Raw genomic sequence first — 27,989 nt, 5'->3', positions numbered from 1 at the left:
TGTATTCTGAGGAAATGGAGTGAACTAATGAATTCCAGTTTGTATTTCTCTCGCCAGCAGAGAGCACTGCTGGTCTGTTGGCACATCCAGGCCCAACAGCTTGGAAGGCTTCCCGTAAAGGGCTCTCTTAGCCTTCTAAACTGATCAGGTAGTTTAATGCTCAATAGTGTGATAAGAGGATGATTTCAGGTCAATATTATATATCGGTGAGCTGTTGCTCTCATATTTCTTTGTCTTTAAACAAAACGCAATATATCTTGCATTGAAAGGGACTTTGCTGTTTGGGCTTCATAGAATGAATAGAGTCATTTTACAAACATTAAAATAAAACACTGCAGTTTTGACTGCTGCTTCAGGGAAACGATTGCCGTACCGAATGGCTGCCATAGTGAGTTGTTCATGATTGTTTCTCTCCTGACAAACGTCTCTAATTGGCTCATTTCCCGGCACTCAATCAGACACGGAGGTTGCTGGTTTTGTCAGTTACTGTGGGCTTCCTGAGTGGAGGACAAGAGTCTTAATAGTGAGCAGCCGAGCCTTCCACTGTGCCTGGAAATGTTTGACTCGGCTGTGCCTTGCTTCTGGAAGGATCATTTCCTTAAAGGATGATTCTTGATACATGTGATGCTCCCTCAGCAGTGGAGAACAGGCCTGAAAGGCATGATGTCAATCTAAATTTGACAGATGCATGCTGATCAGTTTAGAAACCCATCATGATGTCTACTTCGGTCTACTGCGCTGCAAATGTCAGAGTACTCGTGACATGAAATGAACAGACTTGAACATAAAACATGAGAAATACACAAAACATACTACTACTACCAATATATAGAGATATCCAGGGCTGCCCCCTCTTAGTCGATTAATCAACTCATCGGCCGTTTTGGTCTTCGTCTTATCTTATTTATTTTGTTGATGAGTCATCTTTAAAATTGTATTTCACGCTCAATTACTTATTTCCAACGTCTGTGCACATCTCTGGTAAAAGTTAAAGTGGTGCTTTTATGTGATTCTTTGTGGAGAAACTCAGTTTTACAAGTCTGTTGATTAAATCAACTTAACCATTAGTTGACAAAATCGTACGCGTGTTAGTGGAATTATTTTGGAGAACAGCTCTGGAGATATCTCACTAACAGACAGGTGGAAGTTAAAATGTGTCAGTTGACCTCACTTTTTTTTGTTTATTTTGACCTTTTTTCTAAGCTGCTATCCAAGTATTTGTACACGGTTTACTTTATTTTTTCAGAGCTGATTCTGAAACCATACGACCTTCCCAGTTAGCCTTGTCAGAAAGTAAAACACTGAGGTAAACCAGTAATAAAAAGATCTATTGGGGTATTACCTCCTGCATTTTTGTAAAGCAAAGACAGCCAGACATCACAGTACATTCCCAAGTGAACGTCAGATAAGAAGATAAAAGCCAGCAGCTGAATGCGGTGAACTGAACCCCGGGATGAACTAGGTCTATAATCAGCAAAACCACAAAGCAACAGTCCTTCTGGGCTGCAGTGGGCCTCTGGATATGCATAATGTTGGACCTTCCTGTTGGGTCGTATCTGTTGCACATGGTGCATCGTGGGGCACACAGCCACGAGGGACAGCCAAAGGAATTACTTTCTTTTCCCTGCTCTGTCGCTTTAACCATAACCCTTTCTTAATGATGCTAATGTGTGGGCCCAATTAAAGGATGGAGCCATTATTCTCTGCTATTAACCAAGTAGAGAGGCTTAATTGAACTCATTTGTTTTCTTTGTCCCTTCACAGGCTCAAACTGAGAACAATTCAGCTTCCCCGACCAGGTGAGTTGCACAGGCTAAATTTGGATATTTTATTGCGAGACATACACCATCTTTAATTTGTATCGAATAAGAGCAGGCTCAGTCAACAGTGCCATCCACTGGCAGATTGTTGGACTCTTTCACTGGTTTGAAAATGAACAAAGAAAAACATGTCTTGGTTGAGAAAGACGACTTTAAAACAGGGTTTTTCAATGACCCATCGAGGTGACGGCGGTTCGGCGCTGCTCTGAACCCGGCTGCTACCTCAGCCCTTTGACAGCCAAAGACCCTTGACGCCCCTGCAGTGGCTATTAATAACACTCGGAGCTCACAGTCAACTGCTTTCTAGCAGGAGAGAGAATCCGCTCTCGTCAACTGGGAAGAGCCGGAACTGAGCCGCTGGTTCTTAATTGATTGGGATAATTTTGACCAGAGCAAATCATTGCAGCTGATGACCCAACTAGGCCTTTTGAATGTCAATGACATGTGTGAGCCACATGATGCCAAATCCTGGTTGGTACTTCACACTAAAACATGAAAATCTATGGTTAACAATTTTAAAAACACTTCTGAAATATACTTCATTGTGTTTCAACATGATGCTAAACATCATCCTGTTCAAAATGTTTAGTGTATGTGGTGCTGATGCTGTGAATTGACATTTGTTTACATTTACACTACGTATTATGTCCATAAAAATTAAAAGATGTTTTGACTTTGCTGAATACCCTTGAGCACACTCAGACAATATCTGCTTCTAAGGCCTGGGAGAGGACAGCTGAGAGCCATAGCATGCACTCAAACAAACGACAAAGTCTGTCTGAATTAACTGCCAGGCTTTGAATCAAGGAGGAGACCTGTATTCCATTCAGAGGAAGAAAGAAAAGCAGCTGGTGAAACCACAGCCTCTTTTAGGGCCGTCATTCATATGTAACATGTAGGCCTCAGCATGACAAGCAACTATTTCAATTGAAAGACACAATTAGTGGTTTATTTATTCTGCTCTTGATTAATACTTTTCGGTTGTGGAGATGCAGACTCGCGTATGTACATTGGCCCAAAAAAGGGCTGATCAGTATCAGGCTACATTATTTTGCTGGGTAGATTCTTTTTCTTTCCTAATGTATGGAACGCACCGTTCCTTTCAGATACCTCGCTCTTCATCTGAATGGTATTTTGAAAGGTGGATATTAATTTTCCTGTGCAGCTGTGTTCAGGTGAAAGAGTGATTGGATTTTGGAGGAAGTGTCATCTGCATCTTTATATATTTGGACCAAACGGGAAAGGCATATACATAGTAACAGGCTCAGTAAAGCCCCTGTCAGTGTCTGATGACATTTTAGCAATTTACAATGTCTAATGTGAGGTGTCAGTCTGAAAACTAAGCCACATCTACCATATCAGTGGACTTCTCAGACTAGAGTAAGAAACAAACCTGGCAATCTCCTTCAGTTGATCCTCAGACATTACTTTGCATTTCTGTATCGCATGTTTTCTGGATAACTGAGTATTCTTTACAGTAGCAACAATTTCAGTCTGTTTCTTGCAATCCTCAAACAGTGAGCGGGCAGCATTTACAAAGCAATTGTCTTTAGAAGTCTTTACTTGTCTGCTCCACAAATGAACTGTTCTGCAACGAGCTGAGATTTTTGTTTTTGTTAGTTCAGTCTGGGAAATCCCTCTTGTTGGGCTTAAGCATGGTTTTGAAAAGATGTTTCAAGGTGCCTTTCGTTGGCGATACTAGCTACCGCAAAGATATTGATATGACAAGGAAAAAGTATTTTCCGATTTATTGTGGGTATTCCTTTTGTTCAGTTGCTCATTTTGGGTTTAGAATCCACAAAACAAGCGGCAAATGTTTAGCGAGGCATGTTAGCCAACGGTTCTCCTTGCAATCTTCACTCGTCATGTCGTTCTGGTGACAGCCTCTGGCTTTGACTTGCAAAAGGTTTGATTGCAATATGCAAATAGTAAAATGGTTGTTAATTTTGTGCATTGAGTCTTAAGTAACATGTTGTCAATACCACATTTCTTGAGTGAAGAATGAGTGCATTCATCACACATTCCCACTCTGTCAGTTTCCTGCCTCACTTTATCCAGGTCAGCTCTGCTCGCTGTCCATTTGATCCACACTGAACAGTGAGCTGTTTTTGTGATCGGGAAAAAAACAGACTGAGAGCAACAGCCAGCACAAAGCACCTTTCAATCAAGTTTTCAGACGTTTGAGCACCGTTTTTGGGAATCTCTTGTTTTTCTCTGTAGCTCAATGAAAGGTATTGCTCCCCTTCTATGTCGGAAGAGGAATCGTTTAAAGCACAGCAAGTCTGCAGGTCAATGTCATGCAAATGATTTCGTCCAAGAGGAATTAAAACCAAATTCCTCAAAAGGCTTTATTCTAAAATGACCCATTTGTTTCAAGTTCATCTTAGATAAGCAGGTAAAAATGTGTCATTGCAAGGTGATGACAGTGGTAATGTGTTATCAACCTGTAGCCCAGGGCTCCTGCTCCACATGTAGGGCAGTGGAGTGAATACATGTGGTTAGAACTGTCGGTCAATAATAGAAGTAAAGTTGTGCCTTTCTTGGACAGGAATTGTAACACACAGATATCACTTTGACAAGGTTGTATTCTTAAATCGTGAATTCCTTGTTTGGTAATTAACTTTCCTCGTAACTCTTAAAGAGACTTCACAAACCACAACACAAACCGTTGTATTCCGTACAATTGCCCTCCCTTCAGAATAATTTCAATCTTTCATAACTGAGCTGAACAAAGCCACAGATTTCCACTACAGCTGCCCAATCCAAGACCATTTTAGGATTCCTAGTGAGTGAGCAAAAGCTCTAAAAGCTTCTGAAAGTTTTTTACTTTTCGTCAGATCAGGTCGCTTCCCAATCAGAATTTGCCACAGACTATTGATGAATAAATTATGAACTAGTCCAACAGTAGTTTCACTGCAGAGCTCATTTTGGCTGACAACTTGGGTCCTATTTTTGCCGTTTGAATACTGACAGCTGTGATGGTATTCCTCTGGAGAGATAGAAGGCAGCTTCATCCCATCTAATTGTATTTGGGCTGCAATCATCACAGTTATGTTGCCCTCCGGACTTAGACTGTTTTACTGCAACCGGCTTCTCTCTGTGTGAGCACACAGTTGAAAATCAGTCAAATGCGCATGCTTTGCCTGAAATCTTTATCCTTCAGATCTGTGGTTTGTCGTGCAACTAAGACTGACATTGTTAAATTCCTGCTGCTTTTCTGGGCAGATTAAAGTGACTAGTGAGACGGTCCTCTTCAAGTTTTCCTCTGCAAATCTTTTTCCATACTGGGCTATAAGTTGAGCCATCTTGTAGCTAGCCCTTGTTGCATTGTACGAAGTGTGGGTGATCAAAGAAATTGGCTTTCTTTCCACTTGTAGGACTTGAGGACGAGTATTTTGTTTCAAAATGTCTTCTCGTGTTGCAGTATTCGCTCGGGGCAACTCCTCACTGTCGATGTCTGTCCACTTAAAGTTCTTGCTTTTGCCACCGACGGGCTCCGATTTATTATTATAAGTGTCTGACAACATTTAGGAAAGAACGCAACAGTGAGGTAAAACGTCTTTCTTTTACCTTGCGCTTGATCCGGTCTATCCAGCTTTAGTTTTGACATCTCTCGTGTAATTCAATGTGAGGATAGATTGATTCATTGATTTAAATTGTGCAATAAGGCGTCTTTCATCAATGTGTTCTTCTTCAAAAGGCCTTAGTCTGTGTAATGGTCAGTGTCTGGTGAGACTTTGTGACTAAACCTGGTCTCCAGAGGGCTTTGGAGAGTGGTGAGAAGCCACTTATGGAGTGGGTGTAAATGAGATGAGGATGTGCAGCCGGTCTGAAAGGACAAAGAGACGGAGACATTACAAGCCGTCTCTGTGACTTCAATGATCATTCACTGAATAGGCAGAATAATAGACGCGAGAGGCTCCTCACTGTGAAAAAACTTGACATTCTTTGTTTTATGTGTGCATGAAAGAAAGGTGTGACTGCTTGTGAATTGTGGATCCAGGATTCAAATCAGCCAAAGTAATTTAATTGCATATATTACACATTTGTAACACCTCTTAAATCTCAGTCTTGTTAGTCGCTGTGGTAGCAAAGATAACTTGTCATACACAATTCATATGTCATGGTGTAATTGCTTACAATTAAGTCTTTTGTTTGCTGATACATCACCCTGAGCCTCTAAGTGGGTCTGTTTCAAACCAGCACCGTCGGCAGTTCTAGTAGCTTGTTGTTGGTGAGATTGATGGTGAAGTTGGAAATGACTTGATGTGATGTTGCAGTCTCAGTCTAGATATTGTGTGGTGTCGATGAACACTGGTGGGATCATTGCTGAGAGAGGTGAATGGTTCTAGGATGCCAGAATTCCCTGCTTAATGGGCCTTCATAGCACTCAGGAGCTGATAACTCAACTCTTACATAAATTGACTTATTGTCACATGGCTAATACACATCAAAAAGGTCTTTGTGTGAATGTGTAAAAGTAATTCTGGCCTGCGTATTGTAGAACTTGGCAAAGCTATTTCTAAGGAAATCAGAGCATGTACTATACAATCACTCCTTTATCGACGAGCATACAACTAACCAGCATTGATTAGTTGTATGGTATATGATAACTTGAAACAGTCTATTTCTATTAGATATGAAAAGAAACACAATGAAAACTTTCCTTTTAAAGTAAATAACTGTATTTTACCCCTAAAATGGATATAAATTGATGTTACTGAAGGTAACAGGAACATTTTGCAAACAGTATTAGGCATGCAATAATAACTCTAACCTATTTTGCAATAACTATTAGAGTATCAAAGTATTGTATAATTACACTAAGTCTCCCACTAATGACATCTTTTAATCTACTGTAATTTAGCACATCCCTATAGCCTCTCAAACCCAAATAAAGTCTCTGATTAATGGCAAACTGAAATGAATAGCATGTCTCCCATCCTCCCTGGCATGTTATCAGTGAGCAGAAGTTCCACCAAATACGTTGCATTTGAAGAAAACTGACCAGCCACAGTCAGAAAACCTGGTTGGAATGTATGAATCATTGCAAGCTGTTAATGTATGAATGTTAATGTATGAATGTTAATGTATGAATCATTGCAAGCTGTTAATCACAGACCAGTCTGCTACTATCTTCACAAGGTTTGCACAAAAGGCTGAACAGCTTCTCTTGAAGGAGCGGTGTGTAGGATTTTGTTTGTCCAAAAGACCTTTTCGAAGGATCCTTGTGATATGAACAAATTCCGAATGTTAAGTTACACTTGTCCTTTATGAAAAGCAGAAATCTGTCCCAACACGTTTTAGAAACTGTTAAGGAAGGAAAACAATAACTGCATGTAGTAGCAATCAACATGAGCTGCTATGCATCTTCCAGAAGACTCACTGAATTAAAACCAGTGTGGCACACTTTTCCGCCTCATGGATTGGCTGTTTGTTCATGTGAAAAGTACAGTCCTGCATTATATTCCAATGTTTGAAATATCACACAGATGTTTTATGTAATTGCTGTCGGATCCCGGTTCTTCACACACCAGGACTATGGCTGTGCCCCACTGTCTGACTGAATTAGGTTATTGTGCCGATTTAATTTCCAGAGGGAACCACCCGGGTGGTAAGAAACATCTTTTGCTAATTAACAAGAATGTCTCCTGGCGTTTTCAAGAAAATGACAGTGCTCCCAGAGGCTTGTTCAAAGTTAAGTTCTGACAGACAGCATTGCTGTAAACAGTAGTAGCCTGCTTTTAACAAGTCCGACATGGATTGAATTGTCCAACAAGTGCAAAAGTAGAGAGAAAAGCAAAGTGATCCAAGTTGCCCTCAGTCAATAGCTGTTCTGTTTCAAACACAGCCGCCTGCCCTCCACGGTGCTGGTGCTTTAGTTCCTCAGGTGATACAATCCTGGCTATTGGCTGTAACTGCAAAATAGCTAATTTGTCATAAAATTGTGTTTGCATATACGAGTGTTGAAATGCATGAGAGTTGTTTTTGTTTTTGTAAACTTAAAACATCAATTCTTGTGGTTGAAGTATTTCAGGAATGTTCACATTCAAGTGTATTCGAATGAATTCCAATGCAAGGCTGCACTACCGAACGCACAAACAAATCAAAGACTTGTTGTGCGTTGTTTTCTTTGGTTATTGTGCTAGTTTACTGCTATTGTGGTAGTGTACTTATCCACGAGAGACAAACCTCAGACTCTCCACAGAGTTTGACTAACTCCACAAGGCTGTAGTAGCTGCCAGTAGCTCCTCACAGGACGCTGATTGGTCTGTGCACTAACTTACCGGGTGCAAACGCATTACGGTACTTGAAGCCTGAAAATAAGTGTTTTTGTTTGATTTGTGATCCTACGATTCTTGCATCTAGAGATTCAGCTGCCATGCGAGGTAACACCAGTATAATGCTGCAATAATGGAGTCAATGTGCGTAGGACTGAATGCGATGTGAAGTTGTAGGCTGCTGCTGTTGTTGTGTTAATACGCTTGAACAACCTGTACAACATGAGCTGTTGTATGAATAGTTGTTGTTTTTCCTCTTTACTTGTGTTGCTGCTATAAGATCAACAGCTACATTGTCAGCCTGAAGCTTCATGTTGATAAATGATTACAGGAAGACGATTTCGCTGAGTTTAAAAGCAAAAGCAAATGAATCAGGTCAGGTTATATCATCGTAACTATCGAGGTCAAATAAAGACACAGTTATTGGAGATGGTTTTAATGTAGACGATATAATGACGCCTCACTTTATTACAGGTGTAACACACTAAAACAGAAAGTCCCATAAACGAGTATATTATACAAAAGAGGTCATTGTGGTCCATGTTGAAATGACACCATTGATGTGGTGTTGAGGGGGCAGCCAATAGAGCTAGCTAGTATTAGTTTCATCAAGTACTAAAGATGCTAAAGACAACATACCTCTGTAGAAAATAGTCTAAGTCTGTTTTTGGGATTGCATTTATCTTTTGTCATTTAATATTTGCTGCTGGCACACTAGACTCTACCACCAGCCAAATGTTTGTTTCCTTTTTCGTGAATAAGGAAGAGGTAAGTGGGTTGAACAAACCAATTACAAAACCCTAAAAGCTATAGAAGTTTTACTGTCAGCTGGACAATAAAACTACGAACGTTGTGCTACAGTTGCTCATTGCCAATAACTATTGTCTGCACTTGGATGGTATATCTAATACATGGAAATAAGAAGTGTTGTAGAAACCTTGTATCATCATAAAAGGCAGTCATAGAGGTTTTCCACATTTAGAAAATGTTTCATGAACTTTGGGTTGTTCCAGACTGCACTGAAACTATTTTAAAAAATACCACAATGAAACTGAATCACTGGTTGAACTATAATTCCATACAACAAAAATGTCATTTTAGTGACTGGCAACATGGGGGTTAAACTTTACTGCACAAACAATGAATGGAAAACATGTCGAAGCTTCGTACTTTTCCAGTAACTTTATGGAGGATGTGAACTGTCAAATACAGAGGTTGTGAATATCTTTAACAGGGCATCTCAAACCAAAGTAACTTCGTACTGTACATGAAGACGCATTACAAAATTCATCAGAACAATTAGTTAAACGGATGCATATTCTGATAATGAGCTAACAGTGATACAAAGAATTGATGGTAAACTGTTCATTTTAAACGTCGCCGCAATATAACAATGCTGCTGTGTTCTCACTTCTGGATGTTGCAAAGCAAACAGATGTTGTACATATTATGTCTTTAACTGGCAGTTAGTATTACAGAGGAACTTGGTGTGTAAATACGTTGTTCTGTAGCTTAATAACAGTGATTTCAGTATCTTTGAGGAAAGAAGTAAAATATAACAATTTGCATTCAGAAAAGAAAAGCATTCAATGGCACTACACAACATTGTTTGCATGAATACAAATCTCAGCTGAGTGAATCGTCGAGTTTGAAGAGTGTGAACAACAGAATTCATACAACGGGGAAACACAAACAGTTGATTAACTTTGTGGCAGGACAGTTCCGTGCACTAGATCGACATATTTTGGAAAATAGTGCATACAGTTTGGTTGGACTGGAAGTCTGTGAGATTTGGACTTGAGAAGACACCTTTTTATACTGTACTAGCAGTTTTCCCACCACAGACTGTTCATATGCTTCCCACTTGTGTATCAGCTGCTGGAAATAGTCAAACGCACGAGTAAGACTTGCGGGCGGGCGTGAGCATCTTTTTACAGTGTGTTGCTTGGCTGGAAAATCCTTGAAAGTAATGAAAAATTGTACCAGTTAACCTTATTTATGAAAACAATTTACCAAGTGCGTCATGAGTGTCCTTTATTCAATGAGTTCTTTATATGGTGCTCTGAGATAAGAAGTGGAAACAGTTCTGTTTAACAGCAGGTAAATATGGTCATGTAGTAAGTTGTTTGTCAATCAGACAAAAAGCTGTTCATATGTCTTTAGTTGACCCATTTATTTGAGTAATAACAGACAAAAAAATCACGAAGCCCAATCACCGCTCTAATACTGGGGCTTCATCAACAGTATGTTCTAGGATAACCACACACATGCTGGTACTGATGAGAGGCACTATTACGCCAATACAACACTGGTTCAACACTCTGCTGCTACTTCTCCCATAAATATATGCATCAGTAGGATGTCTGTTGGCAGTGACTTGTTTGAATGCATTTGGAAGGTTTCCTTGAAAATGAGACAAGTTCAAAAAGTGACATTACATTAACAAAATCTAAATTAACTTTTGAATGATTTTTAGTCATTTAGGTCAACATTTTCACAGGATTCCTCCATTTTATTTTTTAGAAATACTGAATGATAAACGTAGCTTATGAATCTCTGGATGTACAGCATTTTGAAATCAAACTTTAATAACTTCATTTTCGTCTCAAAGTCTTTTTCTCAAACAAACACAATTCTTACTTTAGTCAGCGATAGTCATGGCCATCCAAAATGTATGTGACCAACTGATATTGCTGATGTTTTTAAGTTGTACTTTAAACATTTTTAATGACGATACACATGTAGGAAATGTTTTGAGGTTCAATGATTCTTGAGAGCTTTAGGTCTCAGTCATTCTTTGCTGAAATCAAGTCGACCAAAGTCTAGTGCTGTGAGTAATCCTCATAACTGTTACTGTGTTCTTCCTGATCAACTTGTTTGATCTACTGAGGACTATTTGATCTTCCTTTTTGAATAAGTAAACTCATTAATAAAATGTTAAGAATTTGGGCTTGTTAAAACTATTTAGGTATTTTCTGAACCGTATCATCCATGGACACTGCACTTAATCCAACACCTGCAGTAGAGCAGAGCCAGACATTTTCAGTATTAACAGCATCTATAAATTGTCCAGTAAAGAATTTATACCCAGTTAACCACAGGCCACTCAACCATGATTTGACAAATGAGGAAAGTTGTCTCATTAATCGGTCCTGTATATTCCGAAACAACGACACAGCATTGGCAATCATGTTGTGAGAAAAACGTATTTTCTCCTGTAGTCCGTTTGTTTTTGATGTTGAACAAATGCGTTTCTAATCCTTGTCGGCTGAAGTCTGTGTAGGCAGGACTTTCACCCAGGAAACCGCTGTTCGTGTCCCGTGTTAAACCAAAAGTGAACATTGACTTGTTTTAATTTACCGCCGTAACTTAAATAATGTGACACATGTAGTAATTTTAAGACAAACAATGATGTTTTAGTAAACATAATCAAGTAGTTTAGTTTTTTTGTGTTTTTATTTTAATTTACAAAGTTAACCATGTGTTTAAAACTGTAACATTGTCCAGGAGTAAATCTGTTTCCTTAGAAACTTAATTGAGGAAGCAGTTTAGATGTATGGGTACGCAATTTGGTGGGAGACTGAGTTACATTTCCACAATGTTGATTTATTGGAAAAGATAATGTACTTAAATGTTAAGGTCCATTAATATCTCAGTAACTACTGACAATAGCACTGTATGTGTCACGTGTCATAAGTGAGTTATGTAACTTTTGTGTTTTTGTTTTAGCAGTTGGATTATATGAATATTGATGACAACATATTCATCACTGTGCCCTCCCGAGGAGCAGTGATTGATACCGAGTCCTGTTACAGTACACTTCACTTTTTACGTGGCATCTTTAATGCTGCCCATCACATGCACAAGTGCACATAATGCTGATTAATTCAACACTCGGCAGCTACTGTTTCAGCCTGATGCTTCGAAAGTCCCTCATACTGTCACTTCTGTCTTGCTGTTGGTTACAAAGTATGGTTGTGGAGGCATGTAGCGAGTGGTGTGCAGCTCCTTCTCTATGATGCAGAGTTTCTTTGGGCCATAGCTCTGCCGGAGTCCCAGCATGTCCCTGCTCTCCCAGGATCTTAGCACACCCAGGCTGGCAGCAGTGTTGGAGCTGTAGGACAGCAACTGGGAGCTGTGGCTTTTGGGGCTTTTGTACTTGTGACCATTCTGCTTTGTAGACACCTGTCTGGGTGGGCTGTAAGGATTACTCGGCTCTGGCTCCATATCCACAGCTTCCATGGGAAGGCTTCCCTTGGTTGTCATTTCGATCACTTGCTGCCGGTTGCTGTAGAAGCTGTCATTAGCTTTCTCTGCTGCCAAATAAAATGAAACGTCATGATATTTCTTTGCCATTTTACCTTCATTAGCCATTGCATTGTCCTTATTGTAGCGCTAGACAGGCAGATGAAAATAGACCTGAAGTTAAATTTTGTTGCTAAAAAAACAGAAGTAGTCCAACCTCACATCAACAAGCATCACAATAACTTGTTAAAATAGGGTTTTACTGTATGCAAAACACACTCGTATATATATATTTACATACATACTGTATATGTATAAATCAGTTTTTTTAGTTAGTTTCACTTAAATCATTTGATCACTAAAGAAATAACAATAGTTGTTTTCCATATCAATGTAGTAGTTATACTATAATAAAACAAATGCAGTAACCCTCATTAAAATCATCTTTAGTTTCCTTAATAGTAATAATAGATGACGGTATTTGCATCTCTACAAGGATCTGCCCTTGATGTCTTGTCTTTCATGTTTTATGCAAGCTTATTTTAGGAGAATATTAACAGTAAATAAAAATGTGAATTACGTCCAACAACAAGTAAGGGCACTCTAAGAGGCAAAACCCAGGGCATAGAAAGTCTGCTAAGCAGTGGCCGCACCGCTCATTAGCATGTCACGATGTAATGAGCTGACATGTTATCCCCAGTGGGAATTACACCCTTTGTGCACAGTAATGCAGTTTAGAATGATAATCGTGTTTACTACATTGTGGAAGCTTAACAAAACCTATTACAGGAAGTCTGATCGTGCTTAAATATATATTTTAACATTATGCCTTCCTGTCAGCCATTACATAAAATTACATTTGTGCCAATCGTTATTATCATAAACTTTCAATGTGATAACTGATTGCGGTGGCTGATCTCTAGATCTTTCTTCATGGACCAGGAAAGAGATGCATTGATGAGCAGCTTCTCCTTTACAGCAGCTACTTCAGTAAAACCCACATCAGTGCTGGTAGATCAACACACATGATCACCATGTACAGTATTGTATAGCTGCATCTCATCACCACTCCCCAACTCATTTGTGTTTTGATTGCTCCTGATTGTCTCCTGCCCCCAGTCTCATTAGCTGAGATTTGCTCTATTTTTATTTTCCCTAACGATCAGTTTGTTTGACGGCACTTCAGCGGATTAGCAGCTCGTGTGAATCACAAAGAGTGAGCTGTTTCATGTGATTGGACCTACTACACTCGCACTGAGCGGTCTTCCATCCATCACAGCCAATTGATTCATCTATAAATAGACTCCCGTTTCACTGTGCTAAATATCATCAAATACAGATCCACGAATACCTTCTATTTCACACTTTGATTCTGCATATTTATTTTATTTTTTCCCTGCTAAATTTTAAAACTGGCACCCAGGCAAAGAGGAGTGTTTGCCAAAATAGAGGTCAGGAAATGTAAAACTATTTGTTCTTTGAAATGCCACTGTGATGATTATTTTTGCAACAGAAATATGAAAAGCAGTCAATTACTTTTTGTTTTTCATTTTATTAAATAAGTCAAATTGTAGTGCAGTGAATACATTCTTTGGGATTTAATGTTACAAAGAGAACTCTAAATGTTGCCTTACTGTAAGTGCTCCACTCCGCTGTAACATATAGACGGTCAGCATCACCTGTTGGCTGTCATCAGGATTTTACTATGAGCTCACATACACTCTTTTTGCAGAGTTGTATTTGTATTTACATTCGTAGACACTACAAACGGGCTTTTGAAAAATCATGTTGCATCATCTTGCTGTGTGATACTATTTTGGTATTTGAAGTTATTTCTTGATTCAAATGCTGTTTTTCCAGACACTGGCTGCAGACTTTCTAAAATTAGCGCATGAGAAGAAAAACAAACTTGCTTCTTTAAATACACTTCCAGTTCCCCTCTCCGGTGGCATTGATGGATTATCGAACAAAGAGTTCTGTCAGCCAGAGATTCAAACCAACTAGGCTCATATTTAAAGAAAAATATAATTTTGAAGTACATGTCTAACAACACATGTTGTACAAACAGGATTCAAGAAGTAGATAGCTAAAGAACGTTCAAAGCCACATTGTCTTACATCACAGTGAAGCTCACAAATAACTGCAGCAGAACATTCAATGTTTTTGTTTGGTCTGTTGAGACGAGCAATGTTTGAGTCAAAATGAACCACTTTTAATTTGACTGCTGTGTGTGTGTGTGTGTGTGTGTGTGTGTGTGTGTGTGTGTGTGTGTGTGTGTGTGTGTGTGTGTGTGTGTGTGTGTGTGTGTGTGTGTGTGTGTGTGTGTGTGTGTGTGTGTGTGTGTGTGTGTGTGTGTGTGTGTGTGTGTGTGTGTGTGTGTGTGTGTGTGTGTGTGTGTGTGTGTGTGTGTGTGTGTGTGTGTGTGTGTGTGTGTGTGTGTGCGTGCGTGTGTGTGTGTATAAATGTTTATTGATGCAGAACAGAACCCCTGATTCATTATGCTGGTTCCATGTATAGAGGATGTAATGTGCTTGATTCGATAAAAACCTTACCCACGGCCTTCAGCGTGGCGTACTTGTTGAGCTCCTTGACGGGCTTCTGTTGTTCATAGGGGCTGGGAATCTGTCCCACAGCCGGGTAAAGCTGTGTTATCAAAGTCGATGCCTGAGCCATGTTGTTCATCTGGCTGCTATCTAAAGGAGGGAAAACACAAATTATCAATGCAAGAAATCCCTTGATTTCCCTTTAGGACTGGGCGATAATTCAAGATGATTTATCATCTTTCAATGGAATCTTATTATGATGAAATCATATCTTGAGATATTTCGTGATACACAAACATAATAATAACATATTATTTCTCAAAAATCTGATCATTTTTAACTAATGTTCCTACTAAAATGATTTTCACGTACTTAATTCACAGAGGAGTATACAAAATAGGCTTTACCATGTGGTTATTTCGTATGGACTTATTTATTTAACAATCAGAAAACATGCTATGTCGTAGCTTATACAAGAGGTGATAATAAAAATACAATTATTCATTTAAAGTGGCTTGGTTTTCTCTAAGTGGTGCTGCCAGGATCCCCAGATGTAAATCATCTTGATGGATGGATGTGAAATGTGAATATAGAATAATTGTTGTTGTAACGTGGTGGTGTCACGTACGCTTTTCTGGGTGCCCAGCTGGAAAGAGTCATGACTGCTCTTTGTGAAACTGCACTAATCCTACAGTAGACATCTGGTAAATTAAGGGGTGCACAGCAAAGCGACTGGCCCCCTGCCTCCTGGCAAGGCAGAGCAAACAGATGTTCAGAGTGTCTTTTCTCTGGTTAGTTGAACATATTAATTCACAGGCGGGAGTTTGAAGACACTGCTGTGTTCTATATATCAGAGTAGAGATATCAACATGTTTAGGAGCCACTACTTGATGCGTATAGTTTTGCTTATCCATTATTTACTTGCTGCTTTTCAGCTTGACCTCTTACAAAGTCACAATTATAGTTATGTTTGAATGAGGTTGTGACTGAACACTTGGTCAAATTCACAAAAGAATTGCGCTGCTTTTGCGACCGCTACACCTGTGAAGATACGACAAACGGAAACCATGTCATTCTCAAAGCACCCGCAAAGGATGAAATGCAGCCCTCACTGTGCTGCACCTGTGCTATTTGCATGGCTTTACATCAGATAATATGCTGACATTTGGCGCAAAATCGTCCCCTTTCTACGCAAATTTGCCTCATTGCCAAAAGAGTCCAATTCAGAAAGATCAGCGCTCATAGCCACATGCAGTTGGAGTGAAATTATTGACGACTTCAGAGAGTTAGTAACTAAAGCTTATTTATAAGGGGTGTCCGCTCAAACTCATTTATTGTGGGATGCAGTGACAGATGTGACATGAAAGATGAATAAATAAAGCTCCCCAACATGTCATTTTGGAACATGCATAAGAGAAAAACTAAATTTAAAGAAGTAATGCTACTGTAAGTATTCAATAAGCTTAAAAAATGTCTGAAACGCCACAACAAACTCTTAAAATTAGAGAATGTAATAAATATTTTCCTCATTAATTATGTATTTATTCACCGGTCAATACGGGCACATAGAAAGGAGTCTGAGTCCGGTCCATATGGCCCGACTCGACGGGCTTCTTGCTCAATGCAATGGCCTCAAGCGCATTTATACTTTGCCACTTCCAAATTGTCCTTAGCTGCCAAACTGTATGGGTGTGTTTCCGCTGTAATATCATCAGGGCAATATCTCTGGTGAATGGGACCTTGAGACGGGGCAGATAGCGGTTGGAAATGATGTTTGTTATTTGTTATGATGCAATTGGATTATTCTAAAGGTAACCTAGCTCAGAGGAGTTTCCAGTATTTATTCACTGAGTCTGGCACCAATAACTTGAATATAAACATAAAAGATGTCCATCAACTCATCACTGCTGTTGTTAATGGTTAATGTTCATGAATTTAAATTGTGGGGTGTCCACTAGTCCTTGGGCTAGAATGTGTCTGATGAAAACAGATCGTTAATAACGAAAATAGGTTAATTAGGCTCTTATTCCCCGCTGGTCAGCAAGAAACTTTATCACTGTGCTAATTCATTTTGGAAAGTCTCAAACTGTGAATGCTGTCTACTGAAATGATGCAGAGGACAGCGCCGACTATTCTTTCCATCCACCACACCTCAACAACGGGGTGGCGTCCTCCGATTGTGAGGTTATTGGAGGTACCACATGTGTTCGCCTTGTGATGAGGCTGTCTCATTACAAGCTCCTGTTTTATTGAAAGCCTTATTAAATCTAGTTGTTGAGAAAGACAGCACAGCACCCTCATTAAATCTTTGACAAATGCTTTACCAACAAAAACAACCAAATTCTCCAAAAGTGTAGCCGGCAGTCTCTGCATCAAATCTGTTGCCTTGTCTGGTTCCTTTCAGGGCTTGTTGACCTGTTTCAGTTTCATATAGTTCCTGGTAATTGGGCCATGCACTCATGCTCTCATTCAAAGTGATCTTGTTTAAGCTAAAAATTAAATTAGATTATCTGCTTCCATAGAATACAGTGAATGTACTTCACTTGTAATCTATTTAACCTCGATAATACATGATTAATACTGTTTTTAGGAAACAATACAACATAAAGATCAATTTAGTTTTCTGACCGATGAGCTCAACAATGACCATTGTGCTGATCTGATAGTCACGGTCAGGGTTTCCCCTTAAAGGTAGAAGCCCACCGAAGGTAAATAATCTCAATAGTTTTCGATGTACACTGAATCATTTGGCCAACTTATTATACATCTATTTTATTGTCTTCTAATTACTTTTTGAGGGTCTCTGAATGTCTTAGGTAGCTCAGACTTCCTCGATATGTAGTCTAAGATTTCATTGTTTATAAATAGGGGGAGTGCTTTTTGTGAATATTTGGTGCAACTTTGTTATTTTCAGGATACCAAACTTTGTTTAAACTGAGGTGCTGGTGTATGTCCTTGTTTTTCTCCCTCTTTAATGTTTCTTTGACTTTGTGCTGTTGACTGAGTGTCATTTGAGCTTGTTCTGTTGTCAAAGTCACAGCTTTTATGTCAGCTGCTGGAAAGAAGTAGGCCACTTCTGGAGACTAGTAAGGTTAAAGACTCCGTGGTTGTTGCGGGAAATAAGCGAGTTAACACTCTAGACACAGACACCACCCTGGAACTCATAAAAGATTTAAGAGAGTATTTTGGGAGCTGTATGCCCTGAAATAAATGGTGCAAGGAGAAGGGCGCTCTTATTTACAGGCAGCCTACTTTCAAGTTAGTGAGGAAAATATTATCATTATAAATGTTATCTCTGAGTCAATATCTTTGATCTTCTAATTCTTTCAAATTGGTGGTGATTTTCTAAATGTACCCATATTAGTCTGTTATGGAGTAGTAAATACTTATACACACATTTCTTTACTCGTGTCCAACATTAAATTAGGGTACAAATAACAGTTGCACCCATAAAACTCAGAACTATTTAAAAACTATTAAATATACATTCAATAAGTGGTCAATATGGTGAAAGTTGAAGCTAACAATCCACTCACTTTTCTCATTTCACAAACTAATTAAGAGTGAAACAATCTACATATCCATCCACGTTTTGTAAGCTCTCTCCATTGTCATTTTCTAATTATCTCCGTAAATATTTGAGGCTTCAGTTTACAGTCTGGAGAACAGTATATGGCAGGTAGAAAATCAAACCTACATTTGCTGCATAGCAATTCCTCAGCTGCTGTCAGAGGTAATGCTGCTGAGATACATTTCTATCTGGCAGTGGGGAAATGGACTGTCATGCACCAGTGGAGTGCTGGCAGTGAGCGGAGACTTTGTTCTCTCTGGCTGACTGCCTGGAGTAAAAAGAGGCCACACTTCACAATTGCCCCGTGTGCACACATGGCCAGCAGGAAATGAACACGATAGTGCTGGGAGCCAAAGAAGCCCAGCTCGCAACGTCTGTGTTACTGGTGTCTTGAGGAGAATGACAGCTCATAGCCCATTCTAACAGGTTTTGTTATCTTTGACAGGCAATATGAGGAACCCTTTAGTTTGGAGCAATTCAATCACTGATTTGCGGCGCTATCCGTCATGAACAGTGACTATTATAGCTGGGACATTGTCATACCTGCCTCTAGAAAGCACAGCTGCAGAGGGCAAGTACACTGATCCTGTCCCTTATATCCCTGTAAGATCACAGTCACTGTGCCGTTGCTCTCACTGGCCAACGTCACCAAACTAACGTAGAGCTACATTATTGTCTTCAATGAATTAGATTGCAAATATTCAACTTGAATGAAACAGACGTTGTTTTAACATTTATACTCTAAAAGGGCTTGTCTGAGGCGCACGTCTCGGCTTCGGCGTTTATTTAGGCGTCATGTCTATTTTTACAACAATACAATAGTAAATGTGAGGTCGATGCCCAGTAAAAAGCCGCAAAATAACTGTGATTCTGACCGCAGAGCAGAGACTGAGCTGCTGCAATGGGTGTGCGTCAGGCAGGCAATAAAAGGTGATTTAAGAAAGTGTGTGCAGCCATAAAGTAACACCTAAAATATTATGCAGCACAGAGATTCACACACGCATGCGCGCGCGCTCACTCGTGCACACACACGACCGATCTCATTATCTACCAATAAAGATAATAATGATGAAAAAATACTTCAGATGAGATGACAGACTTAAGTAAAAATATATGTATAATGATGGTCAGGCACACCTATAGTTCCTGGCTCAAAGAGGAGGTGAGACACCTGCACATTTTCCAAAGCAATTATTTTTTCTTTCTTTTTTACAAAAGTGACACAACCTATAGGTGTAGTCACTGCACTTGTTTCACAGTGGCTGACATCATTGATCATTTTCTTTTAATTTACTGTACTCCAGGGACCAGCAGGAAAAATGTTTTTTCTTTTTTTAAATCAGGACACAAGTTCCTCAGTGTTTTCAGTTTGTGTAATGTTAGACAGGTAGATACAAACTCCTACCCCTTTGTTGGGGTTCACACTATTCTAACACTGTATAGTGTACGAAGGAAAGCATATCTCTCACTCCCAACGTGTTGGCTGGTTTGTAATAAACCGATAATTATTCTGTGAGAAGGCAAGGTAAGACAGAAAGCGCTCTGATTTTAGAATGATTAATTATTATCGTGTCACTGCTGACACCTCACCTCAGTTAAGCTCAGTTAAAAACAAAGAAATCTAGAGATCTGGCTCTTGAAATAGAATACCTCTTAAATATCTGAGGTTATTTATGTTTGATGTTGAATTGCATTTGTCACTTCAGATTTATTTAAATGAGATGGGATAGTAAAATGTGATTTCAAAGTTCACATAAAGCACAGCAGCCTTGTAGCAGCCATGTTAAAAGATCACCTTTAAGTTAAACAGCACATGCAGACAGCTGGCAGTGTCTGTGTTTGACTACACAACCTTTTAGTAACCAAATAATATACATTCCCTGGGTTGCTACTATTTTGGCGGTCACTCATCAAGAATATAAATAGTTTGATGGCAATTCAGTGTTTTAGATAATTGAATTTAATTGTAATTTCGAGAGGTATGACAGAGGTAATTGCCTGCGACCTTTTTTTCCTTCCGCCGCTTCAGCTATTTCAGGACAGGCATGCAAATAAACACAGATTTGTTTAAAATAGAATCTCTTAGTTTATGAGTATCTATTGGAAATGGTTGTGGTGGTGCAACTTCGGTCAGCAAAAGCAGATGGTGGCAGCAGTGTTAGTAAATATACGCAACCCAGTGTTTAAACAAACTGCTCTGTCATGTGAACATATCCCGTATGTAGGTGTGTAGCTCCAGGATGTGTGCTGCTGATGTCACAGTACTTACGGAGACTGTTAACTGTGACTCTGGTCTGTATGTTCTCATAGTGCTGGCCAAGTCCAATGTCGTCCGTATGTTCCGAGGCAGGATGGCGGATGACATGTGCAAGAGCTCTGGAAAGATAAAGAACAATCTCAGACGAGACATTTTTCAGTAAATAACAAGTGCAGATTCTGTGCAGGGCAGCAGTGCACCCCGGCTTTCACAGTTCTCCTAAATCACAAAGTAAAGTGATTGTCTGGGTTCTCCGAAATAAGCCATATGACAGTTCCAAAAACATTTTTTTAGCCATATAAGTTTACAGAGGTTATGTACTTTGTTCAGGTTGAGGGCAGGTTATGGTAAACAGGAGGCAGGAACACAAACTGCTGGCTCTGGTGTCAAAGTCACCAGAATGGGTTAAAATTGAAGCAGCAGAGGCTGAGATATTCTAACCTTTAGTCCTTAGCAATGTTGGAAATTAGCTTTTTCTTCCACTAGCCACACAAATCTTTCATAAAAAAATGATAAATCTAATATTTATTCACTTAAGATTATCCATTTTTAATGATCTCTCCCTTACGCCACACACATACACTCCCTCACTCTCAGACAATAAACTGCACACTGTATGCACCATTTAAAGTTTGTTTACAAATAAAATCCACGAATAAGAATCTCATACTGATTGGTTGAGTAGAGACGTAGCCCAATTTTACGTTTCGCAACTGCGACAATTAATCGTTTGTTAAATGCCACCTTTGTTTACCCACCAATGGGGCTGGTATCCAATGGATCCTACATTTCCCATCATGCAACTCAATAGCATCTTTCTTAAGACCCTCTCTGCCGACTGCATGCTTCACATCTCAACTTCTTAACGCTGGTTTTCTGTTAAAAAAAGTCTGGGGCATAATTAATGAAGAGTTTCTGATACCAGAGTGGTTGCTCGTGGCTATTGGTAAGAATGTGACAGCGATGGCAGTTGGACAAGTGAACAAACGATGGTATTCAGATGAGGTTTCCTATCAAGTCAGTTGAGCCATCCAATGTAGTTTAACCTGAGCAGATGCAATGTAGTCGGGCTGGGTCATGCCACCGAGTATCTGCTCTTTGTTTGGGAGCTTGTCTGATCTAAAGGCAGCTTACTGTAGGTTGGGTTACGGAGGTCCCTAATTTTGATTAGGGAGAGCAGACGCTAATGTTGGGTTAGGGTGTCGCCAGTCAGAAGGTTCAGTAGATTTAAGACGGCACAGCCTGATTCCCACTGCAGGGCCCACATGAATACTGGGCTTCCATAGGAACGCTCACCCAACATTTGGCACATTTTACATTTAGTGTTTGGTGAGTAAAAGTGTGCTCGGTCGCATCTTTTGTTACACTCCCCCAACAGTGGCATTTCTACACGAATAATCCACCATTGTTCCGAATATAGCAGTATTCCAAATTTGATACGGGTATATTCTGTTTGGATATTCCGTATGTTGCACTTTCCGATTAAGACGATTAAGGAGCAATATACGACATTCAGAGCATTGATAGAGCAGCAAACAACTATTCGCTCTGTAGAGATACAGTGGAGTAATGTCTACCTGAGCAGAGTAAGAAGTCACTCCATCTGTGTGTTGTAATTCTAGTTTCTCCTCACTATGTCGACATAGCCGGGCCGACATAGCCGGGCCGACGGGCTGATAACGACAATCCGACCGACCGCGTCGTGGTGGAAGCGTAGCGCCCACCCTCCAGTTCCCCCTCAGGTAAACACCGTGAGCTCTGTCAGCACGTTTGCCGTAGTTTGTACCGTCGGCAGCATTAGCTTCGAGTCGCCGGCTCAGACATCGTCATGTTGAGAGCCGTTATGAGACAATCAAAATACTTCCAATCTCATCTTTTGCACCTTTAAGCTTTTCTTTCAAGTCAGAGAAGCCGCTGGGGCAAGTCATGTTTTTATTATCGTCTGTCACCTGGATTGTAATTTTGTAAAATATATCAAAAACTATTTAGGAGCTCACTATGTTCAGTTCCTGTTCACTTCAAAAGCGTTTGTAGCTTATAAGATCAGTCCCGTCCAGGTAATACACTTTGTCAAGTAACATCATCTAAGAAACTCTACACTCCTTCAAATTCCACCTCATCTAAATGACAGTGCACACACAAGTCAACTTGTTATGGTGCAGTGTCTTAAACATGCATTTGTTGCATGCAAAAGATGGAAACTATAGCCTGGAGTCCAGACGACTCTTTAACAGGTCTCTTGCAAGAGACAGAGAGTGTGTGTGTGTGTGTGTGTGTGTGTGCGCGCGCGTGCGTGTGCGCGCGCGTGTGTGTGTGTGTGTGTGTGTGTGTGTGTGTGTGTGTGTGTGTTTATTTGTACAAACTATCTGCAAGTGTTTGATGCTCACAGCCATGTCTGCAATCAAAAAACATTTTTACATGTAATAAAAACACAAAAGTCAGCACACATGCCTTTATAATGAACTGTAGCTGCACGTTTTACAAATAATCAAATATTCATTACATAATTGGATTTGCTAAAAAATGTGTTTTACAGCATTACGGCTGCCCTTGTGCTTGGTGTCAATTGTAACACACTAAAAAAATAAATAAACATATTTCTTGACAAACCCAAACGAGAGTATTTATTTTAGTGTTAACCATCCTTTACTTTCTGAGTTATAGTTGGACAAAAAACTCTGTACCATTATAAATTAGAGTCCTTGGCCAAGGACAATGTAATACATATGAAAAACACGCTATTGTCAGCAACACTGTCAACATTGTGCTTATGACTTACTGGCTGAGAGACATAAAACGGATTCAGTTGATGTTGAGCTGAACTGCAGAAGGCTTTTCTAAAATCCCAGGTGGATTTGACTTTTAGTGTGTTACACGGTTTTATTTACAAAACTACTTGTTGCACACATAAGCGAGTTAATACACGGTAGGGCCCAGTAGCGCATAAAGGATCAGCTCTAAGATGTTTTCACAGATCAAATCAGCGCAATGACGGCACAAATAACGAACATTGTGGATGACCTACCTTGACATATTTTCTCGGTGCGGTCGGTGCGTCTTTTCCAAACCTAGCTTGGTGAAAATTCCTATCAGTGCCATTATGGCCACGACCCCGCATATCACGTACACAATGAGGTTAGTTTTATCCTTCGTGGTGTCCAGCGACACGTCCACTTTCGGCGGGGGTCTTCCTGTCATCATCCACGGCGGGGTGTCGTAGTTCTTACAGTTGGTCTGGTCCAGTCGGGAGCTTTTAAACTCGCAGCAGAACCTGAAGCCACAGGTGCCGCAGCAGTACAGGTAGCTGGCCGTCCTACACACGAACGGCGGATCCCACTGGCCCATCACGTCGTAGTAGCCGCGGCACTTGTCCTCCACATGCGGGCTCTCCGTGACCCCGCTCTCCCCTTCCGTTGAGTCGTTAAACTCGGTCACCAGCATGAAGTCGTCGACGGTTTGACCCGGCTCGCCCTCCGCATTGCACACCATAATTTTCACGAGAAAGTACCCGAGCAACAGCTCAGTGCCCCGCATCGTTGCTCACTTTGTACCCCGCTTTTGACGCCCTGAGAAGCCCTCACAAGCTCGGACGCATCTTCCGAAGAGACGAGACACTGCCATGCGTAAATGTATTTGGGCTGATTCCACCTTCCATGCGTAAAAGCACATGCGCTCCTTTTTTCTGATCTCCTTGGGGTGGAAAAACGGTTATTGTGCAAATGTATAGGTTGGGCTTTTTCCAAAAGACAGTCTACTGTAGTAAATAATTGGAGAGGGGTAGCATCACTGAAGAGGTGCGTGCACCTGTCTGTACTGGAGGGTATCAGACACCTCTGAGGCTGCTTCTCTCCACAGAGTCGGACACACACACACACACACACACACAGAGAGCGATAGAAAGAGAGAGAGACTGTTGGAGAAAGACGATGCAAAGCAGAATAGACCCCAATGAGTGAGTGAATCAGGGGGGGAGACAATGAGAGGTAGCTTTGTGCAATAGATCTATTACAAGACCGCTTTTATTGTGTCTTACAATTTTAATCATCATTGATCCAAAACACCCCAATAACAAAATTCAAAACACAGCATTTACATGAGTAGAGAAATATACAAAACACAAAAGTGACTTTGCCCAACTGTTTGAATAGGTCTGTAATTAATGTGCTTAAGAGTTACTGACTGAGTTTTGGCTGTAGATTCATTAATTGCAGAATGGCACACATGGGTAACAAGGCATTGATCTGCTCTGTGTGTTTGGACACCTGTTTGGCTTGAGAAAAGTGATGATGATATCTGTCCATCTGAATGTCCATCTTTGGTTCATAGAAAAAAATGATCACAACAGCTCTTTGCCACATTATAATTCTTGGTTTTAAGATGACCATCCTTTCTGATGCCGTTTCTTTCCCCCTGCTCTTTCATCTTGAGTCAGAAATTAGGAAGGATAGGGATTTTACATTTATTGACATAGCATCATATCTTCTGTTTTTAACAAAACGAGGAACAGATATCGCTTACACTTTCTCAAAGGCAATATAATGAGAATATGCTGAAGTATAACTGTATTAATTCAAGCGTTAGCCCTTCTAGCCTCTGCTATTATCACCTCTCCCACACAATATGATGTACAATATGACAAGTGATGTCTAAGCAAACTCCCATCAAGGATACATTTCTGTAGAGGATTCATCTTCAGAAGGATCTAATCAAATACATAGAACAGAACATTAGCACAAAAGGATAAAATAATGATACTATGTACACACAAGGTATGACGATTCATTATAGCCACTGCATGGCGTTCAAAAACCTGTTAGTCAAGCTTAATTTAAATGAACTCTCAACCTGGTTTAAATACATGACTCATACACCAACTGGTGCACTCACAGGCCTTGTATCTTGTTGTTTTAGAAATGAAAATAAGCCCTGAATATTATTACAGCGAGTAAGAATTATTGATGGAATCATTATGCTCTGGATCAGAGTTTGATTAACCTTACAGTTGTCTTGTCAAATTGTAATCATATGCAGAGCACTTTATTCCAATGTTCATTTCATCAGACGGCGCACGTTTCAACCATGCACCTTCAGCTATTAATTACTGACCATTTACAAACAGTAACAGATGATGAAGGGGCCTTGACAAGCACGGATCTAGCTATTTATTTATAGAGAAACCTTTTTATCTAAAATTAGGATTAGTGGAAGGAGGCTCACCATCTGCCACTTGAGAAATCTCGCTCTTTTTTAGTTTTGTTTGATGTTGAATCGTCTTGGCCATGGGAGGCTACTGTTATTTACAATCGGCAGGGGATGTTTTGCTTGTCTTGTCTTTGTGCTTCTTTAAATTCACTATAAATAATTTGCAAAACTTTCAAAAAAGAAACTTCAGAGTTCCTGTTAAAGTCAAAACAATACAGCTTAGGACCAGATCAAATCCAGGTGATTTCATTTCAATGTTCAATTGTAAAAAATAGTCAATAGCTGCCAAATGCAACAAACACATTATAGTTTGGTTGCTGTTTATGTCCTCCACCAGTTGGTATTCTAGCTGTGGGGTTCCTCCGTGTCATTGACACCCTCTGAAACATTGTTGATGAGTCACTGTGTTCATGAATCATACAGTGAAGTTAACAAAACCTTTATTCTTTACAGCTTTATCATGTAGATAGTGTTTTCACACCTTGCACAAAAACAGCAAAAGAACACTTGAAAAGTTGTCCCAAATATGTTTGATCTTATTTTCAACTCCGCCTTGAATATAATCCAAGATTTAGGCCTACTATATGAATAAAAGCTCATGCGAGCATGCTTATGCAGAGCCTTAATTGGTTATATTTTTGTCCTGAAAAGGTCTCTTTCGTTATTCCTGTTGTTTTTGTGCACGAGCCACCAGGATTTCAGATTTCACAATATATCTGATTAAGTCATGAAAAAAATACAAAAATGAGATGATGCACAGTTAAAACTTACAGCAGTAAGTCTTGTGTTGGGGTCTTGTTTTTGTAAGCGGAACAGGTGACATATATCCACAGGACAACTCTGAGACTACATCGCATGTGCAAGCATGCATTTCAACAGTTTGTGCTTCTGGGCTACTGCATAACTCTCACTAAAAATTGAGTGGCGCAAGTGAATCTCTACCTCCCGAGCCACAGGGCCACATTTAAGTACATAGATACAGTCTATACATTTGTTTAAGATCGCTAAAGATGAAGCATATTCTCTTGTGTTGTATTCTTAAAGCAGGTGGTGGTGAAGCTCCTTGATTATACTTTCAGTTATATATGGAGTCAAAGATCTGGTCAATTAGATTATGGTACAGTGAAAACTGTAAAAGAAATTCCCGGTGAATCAAATCAACGTTTACACCCAGTGTCAACATCAATGTGATGATATACTAAAGTGCGTCGCATACACACTAAAGGGTGCCTCCATCATGGTGTCAGACATCGAGGAGCACTGACCAAGCTGCGGTATTTGATACATTGGAAGTGAGAACAAGTTGGACAGAACACCAAACCACTGTATGAGCTATAAGGGGTTTGTTAAACCTCCAAACCTTTAAAACCAGACCAGAGTTTCTCACCATTTGACCGATTGTATTAATGTTGGATGACAGTAAAGGTTTGGCTTGTACGATAGAGTGACATACTTTTCCACGACTATAGATAGCTGACAACTCTGGGACTGAAGTTGGTGAGATATGCAACATCTCAAACACATCAAGCTGAGCCTTCAACTAATTTGTAGTCCAAGTAGGCCAGTCGTGGTAACTGTTCGTCCGTGTTCAATCGCTGCTTCCCTTTGTCTACTTATTCATTTTCCACACAATCGAGAGGCTGAGGAGTGCAGAGAAATGTTGTCATGGTTACAGAAAAAAATAGCTAGGATGACCGAGAGTTCCTCAGAGCTGATGGCACACTGTACTGTGCAAAGTATTTCATGACCCGATGCTACAGCTGCAGGATATTACTTTGAGATTTCCGACAGATGAATGAGTTGCTGAAGTGAAATGGTAGAATGAGCTTCAAGATTACTTCTCTGTTGTAAACTGCCTTTGTAGTGTTAATACATTTTGCTACGGCTGTTAAATATGCATTTGGCAAAGCACCATAATTTGGTCACTGCTGTCTAAGTGGCCTATTTCCCAAAATCACTTATTTATTTTTGTCTCCTGAATAATGTATTTAAACTGGCTGAGGAAAATGCATCTTTTCTTTTATTGTGTAGTCTAAACCAACCACTAGATGGACTGGCTCACAAAGGACC

The 27,989-nt window shown here is 39.9% G+C and overlaps 1 protein-coding gene across 1 annotated transcript; it reads right to left on the bottom strand.

Moving 5' to 3' along the window:
* Positions 1-12,034: 12,034 nt before the first annotated feature.
* shisa9b (shisa family member 9b) lies at positions 12,035-24,261 on the bottom strand (the record flags this gene model as incomplete). The annotated part of the gene is made up of 4 exons (XM_079281486.1): positions 23,743-24,261; positions 20,730-20,836; positions 14,899-15,039; positions 12,035-12,417 (listed from the first exon to the last, which is right to left on the bottom strand). The coding sequence occupies exons 1-4, from the start codon at positions 24,249-24,251 to the stop codon at positions 12,035-12,037; spliced, it is 1,140 nt and encodes a 379-aa protein (XP_079137612.1). The 5' UTR covers positions 24,252-24,261.
* Positions 24,262-27,989: the final 3,728 nt, after the last annotated feature.

Source organism: Melanostigma gelatinosum (assembly GCF_949748355.1).
Source record: "Melanostigma gelatinosum genome assembly, chromosome: 13".
NCBI lineage: Eukaryota > Metazoa > Chordata > Actinopteri > Perciformes > Zoarcidae > Melanostigma > Melanostigma gelatinosum.
This window is presented reverse-complemented; position numbering and strand designations above follow the sequence as displayed.